Source organism: Polyodon spathula, chromosome 21 (genome assembly GCF_017654505.1).
Source record: "Polyodon spathula isolate WHYD16114869_AA chromosome 21, ASM1765450v1, whole genome shotgun sequence".
Taxonomy (NCBI): domain Eukaryota; kingdom Metazoa; phylum Chordata; class Actinopteri; order Acipenseriformes; family Polyodontidae; genus Polyodon; species Polyodon spathula.
In genome coordinates this window covers 13,659,800-13,672,768 of record NC_054554.1, presented here as the reverse complement: position 1 = coordinate 13,672,768, position 12,969 = coordinate 13,659,800, and the positions used below count along the sequence as shown (strand labels likewise).

Sequence of the window (12,969 nt, the reverse complement as noted above, 5' to 3'; positions counted from 1 at the left end):
ATAATGGTATTATAAAGTATTTAATTTCATAGTCATGATACAAATTGCATGTGTTCATTACAATTTTGACATACTGCTTCAATGTACAAAATCCCTGTAAATTTCTTACATGAATACAGATTCACTGACGCATTAATCATTAATGGCTAATCAATGTTTTTTTTTTTTTCATTTTTCAGTGAAATAGAAAGAGAAGGCTTAACATTTAATGATTCAGAAGTAAACTGGAATTAAAAAGCATTCCGTTAACAACTCAGATAAACATCCTTAAAGGAAATAATGGAAAACAGCAGTAGGTTTGAAACGCCCACCAATGTCTCGCTAGTTACTGGCACGGACTCTGTGTTCAGGTCCATTGAATACAAAACCATCTCTGTGTTTCTGGTGCTGCTCATCTGTGGGATAGGCATCACTGGCAACATGATGGTGGTCTTGGTGGTCCTCACCACTCGTCACATGCATACCCCCACAAACTGCTACCTTGTGAGCCTGGCCGTGGCTGACCTCATGGTGCTGGTTGCGGCTGGGCTGCCCAACATCTCAGACAGCCTCTCTGGGACTTGGGTCTATGGGCATGCTGGCTGCCTGGGTATAACCTACTTCCAGTATCTTGGAATTAATGTATCCTCCTGTTCCATCACAGCCTTCACTGTGGAAAGGTAAGGCTTTCCCCTACTATGAAACAGAAATTTCTTTAACCTACTGTAGTAGCCAGATATAGTCTTTTAAAATGAAAATACACATTTACTATTACATGTCTTTCTTTCAAAACTGCATGTTTGAGGTCCTATATTCAAAACAGGGAAGATTTATGGAATTATTTTGTTAGCTACAATCACTTTAACACAGAGGATAGTGATAACCCATCTGGTACCTCTGATACATCAGAGTGTAACTATAAACATGTCCACCTGTAACACTACTGGATGTAAGAAATAGATAAATCAGATAATTAACTACTTCAGTGCCTGGATGGAGGTTTAATTGGTTCAATCAAACAATTTAGAAAATGGTTGGAACAAAAGCCATGACTGGAAGGGCCAACTTTGGCCACCCTTAAAACTGTGGTATATCTTACATCCAGTGGGGACAGATTAATGGGTATACTCTGGTGTACCATATGTACTCTGAGGTTAGACATAATTCTTTGAATTCTATTGAGACCATGGAGGTCTGAAGACATGTAATGGCTGAAATAGAAACATTACAAAGTGAAACCAGAAAAATACTTTGATATCACATACCTTAGCACATACACCTGCTTCGTCTTGTAGCTGAATAGTGCATTGGTGCTGCTTTTGACATTTCTCTTCAGATTCAAAGGAATGAGTTTTAGAATGTGAGCCTACACGATTTACTTAAAATAATCAACATCAGGATACATAAAAAAAGACATTAAAAAATCATGAAATGAGAGAGCACTCTAACACCTCTGCTTGCCACTCTCTCTTTTAAAGGTACATCGCCATTTGCCATCCAATAAGAGCGCAGACAGTGTGCACAGTATCAAGAGCCAAGCGCATCATTGCCTTTGTCTGGGTCCTGACCTCAGTCTACTGCATGTTGTGGTTTTTCCTGGTCGACATCAACGTCAACAAAGATAACAAAGTTGAGTGCGGGTACAAAGTGTCTCGGGATCTCTATCTGCCCATCTACCTCATTGACTTTGCCATCTTCTACGTCACCCCCTTGCTTGTGGCCATCGTACTCTATGGGCTGATCGCGCGCATCTTGTTTCTCAACCCCCTCCCAAATCAGGATGACACCACCACTAAGCGCTGGGGAGACAAGAGTGGAAAGCAGAAGAATGGATCAGAACCTGGCAGCAGTAAAACCACTAATCGCCCCCAGACCAAGAGAGCACCCTCTTCAAGAAAGCAGGTAGAGATTTTAAACTCTCCCATGGACTAGGGGTTTAACGAGACAGTAAGGTCCGAAGTGTATCATTATACATTGGTTACAATATAGGTTTAGAGCAGGGATTCCCAAAGTACGGCCTGCGAGGACGTTTTGTGAGGCCCCACAAAGTACCATTGCAGTTTCTTTACTGCAGTAGGAAAGCAGGAATGTAGGAATGCAGTACCATTGCCATTGTTAAAGTTGCCGTCAAAAGTTTGCATTTCTGTTTTAGGAGCAAAGTTACTAAAACAATTTAGCACAGATAAACTTAGTGTAAAGTGATTAATTAACATTTCTGTAGAAATCTATACTTACTTTAAGCAAACTATAAGTTATGCTTTGTCCTCACCTACCCCTCGCCTACCTTTCCCCAACTCCTCAGGCATTGCAACAACTGGAACATTAGCAATGTTGATACCTCTTTCAATTTTTTCGTAAATTTCGATTATATATTGTAAGGTACCAGGGAGGGGGTTAAAATCCTTCCCTGCTAAAAACCTTGTGAGAATGCACATTTGGGTATTATGGGGTTTAATTGTGTAATGGTTTAATTGTTTAGTAATCCCCTGCACCTGATGGTAGTTGTAAATTAGAGCCAGGTGCAGGGTATTTAAGAGAGGCAGCCAGTCTGTTCCAGGCTGCTGTGCGTAGGGAGGCAGAAGGTGTGGTCCGCTTCCAAGCAGTCAAGGTAAAGTGCTGTGTTAAACTTTGTGAGTTGTGTTTGGGTTACAGGTAAACAGCTTAGCTGTCCTGGTTGAGTTAGGTTCCAGACTGTATAGTTAGTGCTCCAAGAAGGAGCTAGGTGTTTGTTTGTTTTGTTTAATTTAGTTGATTGGTGTTTATTAAAAGTGTGCGTCAGCACTTAAATCAATTCCATTTCTGTGTCCTGGGTCTACTTTGAAAGGGGCAACGAACGTGAAAAGTGAAAGGATCTTTTACAATATATATATATATATATATATATATATATATATATATATATATATATATATATATATATATATAAAAAACTATAATTACGCCTACAGACTGTAAAAATGGGGTTATACAACACTAAATTGTAGCACACAACACATTTTTCTTCCACAGATTTTGCTCGCCAGTTGACCGTAACTTCGTCATCTCTCTTCCAATCGTTCAAGTTCTCATTAGTCAGCTTTATTGGTTCATCTTTTAAGTCAGATATGTGACATGTGTGGGACAATTTCTCAAAATAGAAATCCAAAAGAACAAAATGCGCTATTCATCTTTGTTTTGTCCATTCCTTTGTCCACATATCCAGATCAGTCTCAAATTAAAACCGCCGTTACCATTTAGCACAAGAAGATGTTAGCTCACTCAACAGTGACAAATGCGACCCGCGAGGGCAGAGATACACTGTTCGCTTATTCCCGCTCAAGGACACATACTGAGGGAATTAACTAATCCATGTTTCTAATTATTATTATTATTATTATTATTATTATTATTATTATTATTATGTCTGCCATTGTACTACACTGCACTCTGGTGTATTGTATTGTAATGTAATAATACAGAACAGACAATGTAAACATTTCATATTTCCATTACAGCATATATTTCACATTCATAGTTCACAAAATAACATTACTGCAATAATACTGCAATAATACGTTGTTAAACTGTGTATGTACTCCATGTATACTGCAGTTGTACTGTAGTAGAACATATATTACTGCAGTACTACTGCATTGTACTACAGATGTACTCCATGTGTACTGCAGTACAAATAAACAACTGCAGTACAACTGCATTGTACTACAATTAACTGCAGTATATCTGCATTAGTACTGCGGTTTATTTTTGTAAGGGTTTAGACAGCTGAAGCAGCTAGCTGGCTTCAATAATGTTAACAGAGCGACTGCAAGAAACGTTTCAGTTCAGTATCCAGGCACTTTTTCTGTTGTAGATTTTATTTTATTATTTTAAGAACAAAACTGTATTCAGCTTCAACTACATCGGGAAAATGCTCTTTGCACAGTATTGTAGTTTTGGTGTTCAACTTGGATCTTTTGTTAGGAAAGTACTATTGTAGATCAGTACCGGCTACAGTTTAAAATTGTTACTGTTACATTTCTTTTATGTACAGTGTTTCTGAAGAAGACTACAGTTAGGCTACAGTACAGTAGCCAGTAGGATGTCATGTGGCAATCGTATGTAATTGCATAAGAAGCACCAATTTAATGGCAGATAATTTATGAATAAATAATGCTGCACTTTAAATAGAATTGTGTGATTATTTTGTTGATTTCAGAATGAAAAAATACATAAAAACATCAAGGAAAAATAGAGTAGCGTAGCATCTGTGTTTTATTTCTGCACATTTACTATGGAAATAGCTCTAAATGTCCACACCATGGAACGATTTACATAGTTAGTTTAATTCTAATTTTGCACATCTCAAACTATTTGTATGATCCCCAGAGATTTGAATTAAGCCGAGTTCACTGTACATACATTCAGCTCTTAGTGAAGTGGTTAGTTGTACAAGTCAAGATGCATTCTGCCTCGCTACTGAAGAATAACCCACAAAAGAGTTTAATTGGTATAGTTTGAAGAGTTCCTATTTCGGTATTACCTTCTTTAATAGTTGTGACCAGGGCATGTAAGATGTGATAGCATGATATTGGTGCTCAAACCTAAGCCTGTTGTGGCACCAAGACACAGGATAAAATACAAATACATTTCAAAGCTGCTGGTGTTGCAATGGTAGTAATATACATTCCTAATTTAAATAAAAAAAATATGTAGGAAATAAAAAGGTATTATTTGGGACATATTTCAGTTTCATGAGTGGTATATTTTTTTATGCGGCCCCCCACCCATGCAAAACTTCACCAAAACTTTGGGAACCCCTGGTTTAGAGGATAGCGAACATCTATGGATGTTCGAGGTCTGTTTTAATATACACAGATGCTCGCAGTCCTATATTTCTTTTATATGCTGTTTTAATGTTAATATACAGTACAAGTTTTTTTTTTTTTAAAACAACTTTATTCAATCCATTGTCATTTAAATTCAAAAGACGGAAAAGGTTAATGAAGACAATACAGTTAAATGGCTGAAAAAGGGTGGCCATTGTGTTGTCACCATTTTGAAATGACTTTGTAGTAAATTCCAAGCCAGTCTCAGGTATGATTTTTTCAAACAGGTGACATCAACTGTATGGATATTGAGAATAAAGCACGGTTGGAAAGCAGTATAATATGGCTGATGTCATGAATGGGGTTTCTTTCTTTCTGAATGGAAACAAAATGAGAAATTATTGTTTGGATTGTATGAGTTCCCTTTCAATTGGAAGACAACTAACAACTTACCGCAAGTCAGGTATTTACTGAGCATTTTATGTCAGAGCTGCTGATAGGCCCCTCCGTGGAGTGACGTCCTCAGTCCCACCCCTACCGAGTGAATAAGTAGTCATTCTGCAGAGATGAAGTTCTCTTTTGCCTCTCACAATCAGGTTGTTAAGGTAGTTACAACTAACCTCTCCATTTGCGTGATTGAGTCTTGTATAAGCTCTCACTTCGAGTTCCTGCAAATTCCACTGCAATTTTTGCTGGAAGTCCCCGGAATCAGAAACTGAGGACTGAGCTAAACGCTGCACAACTGCACTCCGTTAAACAATGAATAATAATGTGTGCTTCCTCCTCTAGGTCTGAATAGCCCACTGAAGAATCTCTCTTCTGTCTCTCTTTTTTTTTGCATACTGTCTGCAGGCTTTGCTCCACACCACTGTAAGCTACGCACTGCTACAGTTGTGCGACTACATGCGGTCTTGACCACAACCATCTGTAGATAGTACTCCACACTGTTGGATGCTAGACGCTGCCTTGGTTGTGTGACTGCACGCGGTACAGACTAGACACCCGGCCCAGTGACCTTGGTGCTTACGCCCCTGGTGCTCGTGCCTTCAGTGCCCTTCGTACCTTCAGTGCCCCAGTGCCTTGTGCTTCGGTGCCCTCTGTGTCTGGGTGCCACCGAGCCTCGGTGCCTCGGAGCTTAGACACTCCCTGCATTGGTGCCGTCGGTGCACTTGGTGCGCTCAATGCATCAGCACGCTTGGTGCTTGGACTCTCCCTGAATCGGTGCACTAGGTGCATAGGTGCCTTGTAGCCTCTGTGCACTGGTGCTATGACACCCTCAGTTGTTCAGAGCCTCGACGTCTCAGTGCTTTGGTGCCTTCAGTGCACAGGCACTCCCTGCATCAATACCCTTGGTGCCCTCGGTGCTTTGATGCCTCAGAGGCTTGATGCCTCGGTGCTTTGATGCCTCAGAGGCTTGATGCCTCGGTGCTTTGACACCCTCGGTGCTCCACAGTCTCAATTCCTTCGGTGCATAGGCACTCCCTGCATCATTACCTTTGGTGCTTTGGTGCCTCAGAGCCTTGGTACCTCTGTGCTTCGGCGCCTTCAGTGCCCCAGCACCTTGACGCCTCGGTGCTTTGACGCGTCGGTGCTCAGACACTCCTTGCATCGATACCTTCAATGCCCTTGGTGATTCGATGCCTCAGAGCCTTGATACCTCGGTGCTTAGGCAGTTTTCGGCCACAGAACCTTGACGCCTCGGTGCTTCAACGCCCTCGGCACGTGATTGCTCCCGCATCGGTACCCTCTGTGCTTTCAGTGGCCCAAAGTCTCGGTGCCTCAATGGTTCGGTGCCTCGGTGCAGTGATGCCCAGGCACCCCTAGTGAAGACAATCCGGGAAACACAATGTCCAAGTTCCACCCTTGCACATCCTGTGGAGGGATGCTTCCCCCACAACACCTCCTGTATGTCAAGTGCTTGGAGGTGCAGCACATCTCCTCTGCCTTAGGAGATGAGATGTTCTGTTCGATCTGCACAGCATCCCATACTCGGACCCTGTGCAGGAGGCTTGCAGAGTTCACAGAAGCGGCTTCCTCAGCCAGCTCGGCTGAGCCCTCTGCAGTATTGGGAGCCCCACCTTCTCCACTCCTCTACCTGTCTTCTGGCCCATCACAGGGTATACTGTGTGCTCGGAAGTCAGCCCACCGAGCCCTCAGCCGCTCACGGTCTCCCTCGAGGAACAGTAAGTGAGCAAAGCAAACTGACCCAGCTCCACCTCTGGCATCTGCCCCGGTATCGACCCCAACCATCCTGGTGGTCATGGATGTCTCAGACCGCGACAAGGCAATGATTGAGGAGGACAAAAATGTGATCTCGTTGGGGACTCTTTGGAGCAGCAAGAGACAGAAGCATAGGAAGTCACCCAGGAGATGGGCCCCAGCTCTGAGGTTGCCTCAGAGACTGAGGTTACCCCTCTGTTGAGCTTGGTTCGAGCACTCATGGAGCAAGCCTCCAACTTCCTCCAGGTTCCCTGGAAGGCAGCGCCTGAGCAGTACTGTTCGACGTTCAGACCGGCGCAAACCTCGACCCACCCAGCTTTTTCTTGTGTTTCCGAACTTCCTGGAGGAGGTGCAGGACCAGGTACCAACCAACCTTGGCGCCGAGTGTCTCAAAACATGCAGCCCTGCTGGCCTCCTTGATGGGCACGGGGGCGCTGGGACTAGAGCAGTTTCCGCTGGTGGATTCTACCATAGCAGGCCAGGTGCGAGCCCCTTTAAAAACTATTTTAAAAAAATATTTAAAAACTACACTTGAAAATATATTATATTTTATATGAATAAAAATTAATAAAAAGGGAGCCATGAGAGGGATGATGCTACCATTTGGAGTGTGATGAGGGAAGTGACACCTTTGTATGAAACACAGTTATGTCATATATCAGCTACTGTATCTGTAAAAATAGTCAAAGTGGGCTTCACTGGATGACTCACTTAATCAAAAGATATATAAACAGAAACACTGAACATAAAACTCTGATTCCAACCTCTTCCTGATTTGCTACATACTTCTTTAGGATGTGTTCTCTAAATCTTATCTATCAATGCATGCCCAGTGTTAAACAATAATAACTTTTTTGAAAATGCATGCCAGGGAGAGGGCTGTTGCTCCTAGCGAAAGGGTAGGAACCACTTTGCATTTCCAAAGGACGGATTTGTTCTCCCGCTGACAGCACAATGAACCTCACAGCCTCAAATTACTGCTGTCACTAAGCTAGAGCTGGTAACTGCCATACTGATATAATAAATAAAACTGCTTTTTATTGAAACAAAAGCCTTTGCCCTTATAAAGGCAGGGAGAAATCACCACTGTATTATGCTGTAAGGCTATTGTCAAGAAGTTGGTTGAAATAATGACAGCATATCAGTTTACTCACCTCTTCTGTCCTCTGTCTGAAAAGAAGGATGATTCATGGATATATATATATATATATATATATATATATATATATATATATATATATATATATATATATATATATAAGCCAAAGCTAATCTCTCAAGTCTTTATTTTAGGCTCTAAAGCTGTGTGGCAAAGTGGTGATTGGGTACAGGTGCAAGAGTGATGCAGTGCGTAATTAAGCAAACAGAGAGGTTTGTAATACAGTTTGGAAATAAGTTTTCTTTTTATATCCAGGTCTGGTGACCAAATAATAATCCAGGGCTGGGCTGATTCTCTGGGATCAGTAACCCACTCAACTCTGCTCTGGACTGCTTGGGCGTAAAAGCGATTCTGGCTTTAAGCTTGTGAGACTGGAGGACGCTCACACGTTCTCAGAGCATCTGTACTGTGTGGGAACTCGCTGTAGTGAGGAGAAAAAACATAATTGGACATTCCAAATTAGGGAAAAATAAATAAAATTAATGATTGGTCACTCTAAAATAAAAAATAAAAAAACCCCTAATGAAGATCTTTCTCTGTATTGTTATTGTATTGTGATTGGGAGGAAGGCCAGCTGTATTTATGCCTTTATTAAGATCATTCATGTCATGCATATTTCCGTTGTTATGTCACAACTGTGTCCTCACCAATTACCATTAAAGAAAATACCCATTATAGCTCATAATTATTAACCATAATAAACACAATATCTCAATAAGAACTAACGATTCTGGCTTAATTACCCTAGATTCATGATGAAAAGAGATTAACAATTAATATTATGTATGTTTAAGTAATTCAAATTGATCATAAATGTGTATTTGTTATAAAACAAAAAGAAAACTAACAATCCATACTATTATTACATTTATTCATATTCTCAAAGGAAGAAGAATAAAGGCTAGGCTTCATAGTTAAAAAAATTTATGTAAAGAAGAAACAAATTAAAACATTCAAGGAAAAGTAATGCATTGTTAAATGTTCATAATGAATCCTTGATGTGCTCTCTGGTCATAGAGTTCTACATTTGTGAAGCAGTCTTAATAGTTCATCACGCATTACATATACATACGCCAGCTTCCATGTGATGATATCAATATCTCTCCGTGAGTGCAGGATGCGCCCTATAGCCTGGACGTCACCGGTTCTTGTCTGGGCTATTCCACAGCCGAGTTACCAGGAGGCGGCACTCAATTTGCTGGTCTAAGTCGGCCAGGGTGTCCTCGGTTCACCGCACACCAGTGACCCCTGTAGTCTGGCCGGGCGCCTGCGGGCTTGCCTGTTAGCTGCCCAGGAGCTGCGTTGTCCTTCCATGCTGTAGCTCCTGGTTGGCTGCAAGGTAAATCCGCAGTGTGTAAAGAAGCGGTCGGCTGACGGCACACGTTTCGGAGGACAGCGTGTGTTCGTCTTCACCGCTCCTTAGTCAGCGTAGTGGTGGTAGTGGTGATCTGAGCCTAAATAATAATTGGCCATTTTCAAATTGGGAGAAAATAAAAAATAATTGGCAACGTCTAAATTAAATATAATATATATATATATATATATATATATATATATATATATATATATATATATATATATATACACACACACACACACACACACACACACACACACACACACACACACACATATACATACAACACCAGGCATCAGTATCTAGGACACAAAATGAAGGCTAATTAGCTGTGTGCATCCATCTTTCCAATTCAAGGGGAGCTGCTTGTCAATGGTTCAACTGTGAAGCTTTTTTGAGCTATAGGTGCCTGTCACAGAGACGGCCGAAGTGGGCGGCGTCAGAACCAGGAAAGGTAATGAAATATACAAAACACAGGACGGATGAAATGAAATGATGAAGACGCCTGTTGGCGCCGGTTTATTACAAAATAAAAGGTTTACACAAACACGAAAAACACAGGACACGGCACTCTACGCCAAAATAAATAGACAAACGAAAACAGACTACTACTACTAATTTCCTCCGTCTCCAATCCCGTTCTCCGCTCACCGAACACCCAACCCCCAGTATGTGCCAACGTGCATCTATATATACTATTGTGCTGGGATTCAATTACCAATTAATTATTCACTTGAATCCCAGCACGTGAATTAATAAAGTGCAATTCCCCGTGCTCACATATTACTACATTTTACTTGCACGTGAAGTGCTGTGCAATCCTCGTGCTTAAATACACATATACATTTTTAAACACTCGTGTTACACAGACCCGTTTATATCCCGTGTACCAATGTCTATACACCAACATTTAAACACACCACACGCAACACATAACAGATAATATACACAGGGGCGGGCACTTTGTTACAGTGCCATATTAATGCAAGTTCACTACTTTGCACATTAAATACAAAGTGGTCTGTCAGGTGTATGGTGAGCTGAATGCAAGAAGATCTTAATAGCATGTCAGCAATGAGTCTGTTAAAAGAGGTATAACCTCTTACTCTACTCCAAGCTTCATTGTGTGGTTGTTCTTTGTATTCAATAGAACATATTTGTAATGAATCCAGTAGCGACTGGGTAACATAAAAGCCCATTCAGTTGAGCTTTGCAGGACTGATACAAAACATGAAAGAGATGACACCCTAAAAACAGTAAGAACTTGTCCGACTGTACATATCAACATTCAGAAATAGAAAAGAAAGGGTCAGCTGTAGTAAGGAAATGGGAGACAGTAGGGATAAATGTAATTAAAATGTACTAGAAATAAGTGTTGGGATAGACCCCAGAGGGCTTTCATTTTGTGAATTGTATTCTTTTTATTAATGATTGCACCATTCTGCAGTGCAACAGTAGAGAATTTAATTACATTTATCACAAACAGCTGACACAGAAAAGGGATGTTAGATGACAGAGATACTGAACAGGAATTATGTTGCCGTGAGACATCTTTAGCAAAGACAGGAAGAAGGATTTAATTCTGTAAATAGCTTTCTCACAAAAATTGATTGATACAAAGGGACAAGCAGATTGAGATGTATTGCCACATTTAAACTCGTAAACAAAGGGCATATTTTCTTTTCTGCATGTAGTCCTTCAAAAAGTTACAAAGAGAATACAGGACTGGGAACCATGCAAGGCAATTATTTATTTATTTATTTATTTATTTTTGCAAGAAGCAAAATCAATGAAGATTACGTGCTATGGAATGAATTGTTATCCTGTTTTCATTTTGAAAATAATGTTTTAATTTTTTATTTATTTTTTTAAATTATTTTGTGAGGTTATGGGTTTTGTTTATCTATCATTGAGTTATTATAATTTTTCTCTGTATCTGCCTTTACATGACTGAAAAAATGTCTGGAAAATTCCAACTGTCCACCACAGACTTCCTCATTCCATTAAAATCATGTGAAGGAGTAACCTTTCAACTTGGCTGGTCACACCTGCTCACCCTGTCTCATGGTTTTAATGAAATTAGGAAGTCTGTTCAATCCTAGGAAGTTAGGATTCTCCAGGAGACCACAGGACCACAGGCAATAATTGCAAACATCATATAAAGACAAGAGATAAAGTGAAACAAATGTATAAAATGACTTTCGAAGTTACAGCTATGGCCAAAAGGTTTGCATAACCTAGAATTTTAAGATTGAGACATAATAATAAAGAAAAAAAACTATATGAACATAATTTAGATATTTTATTTAACAAAACAAAAAGGCATGTCCACTAATACCTTCATCTACGTTTGTTATGAAGGCAGATTAAATGTCAATTTTCTGATATCACAAAATGACACGTCAGGGTTGTTTACACAATCTCTCGCACACAGGTTTGTGCATAAAGCAGGGGTTTTAAAATGACATGATGTGTTCTCTTCATGTTTTTCTTCTTATTTTTCAGGTCACTAAAATGCTAGCTGTTGTGGTCATCCTCTTTGCCTTGCTGTGGATGCCCTATCGAACCCTGGTCCTCGTCAACTCCTTCATTGAGAAGCCCTATCTGAACGCCTGTTTCCTCTTGTTCTGCCGGATGTGCATCTATGCCAACAGTGCCATCAATCCTATCGTGTACAACCTTATGTCCCAGAAATTCAGATCAGCTTTCAAGAAGCTGTGCAAGTGTGGGGAGGAGGAGACACAGAGACGCACCATGTACCTGACACCAGTGAATTACAGTATGGTGAGGGGCACAGTGACCGGGAGCCCTGAGGTGAAAGGGAAGAAAACAAACAAAAAACAGGAGGTAGAAGGAAAACGGGGTCCTTCCCAAAGGCTGCAGGTCACTGTCGGTGTAGACGAGAAGATTTACTTCAGTGTGGTTTAATATTTCTCTCTTTTTTATGCAGTAAAAAAAAGTGTCCATTAGCAACACACAATGCTGCCTATTTAACCATCGATATTAGTTTGAATAAAATGGAATTGGCCAATCTTAAACAGGCAGGCAAGTGTTTTCTCTCTATTTTAAAAGCAAGCAGCTGCCTCTTATTTTTTGATAAGTGGTTTCACTTGAGTTCAGGAGCTGCTCTTCAGTTGCCTGTCATACTTATATGTGGTACTGGCACTTATTAATATTAAGACACTTTTGCCTCTCTAGCCTGTATTGCATATGTCTAAGGCAACCAGAACTAATGAGCTGCTTCTGAACCTATGGTCAAAACATATGAATAGGCTTAAGAAAAAAAACACAATATTTGAATAATAGCCACACAAGAAACACTCAGCATTGAAGAGCAATTTGAAATTATTGAAACAGCTACTGTAAATAACCATTGATAACATTCAGTCAGCTTTTAATTACATTGAATGAAGTTACTTACCACTCTGTTCAAAGAAGACCAGTGGCAT

General features: G+C 40.4%; 1 protein-coding gene across 1 annotated transcript; it reads left to right on the top strand.

The window, feature by feature from the left end:
- The first annotated feature begins 279 nt into the window (after positions 1–279).
- LOC121296700 (thyrotropin-releasing hormone receptor-like) lies at positions 280–12,448 on the top strand. Its single transcript, XM_041222471.1, has 3 exons — positions 280–659; positions 1,458–1,881; positions 12,026–12,448. Exons 1-3 carry the CDS (start codon positions 280–282, stop codon positions 12,446–12,448), a joined length of 1,227 nt encoding a protein of 408 aa, XP_041078405.1.
- The last annotated feature ends 521 nt before the right edge of the window (positions 12,449–12,969 follow it).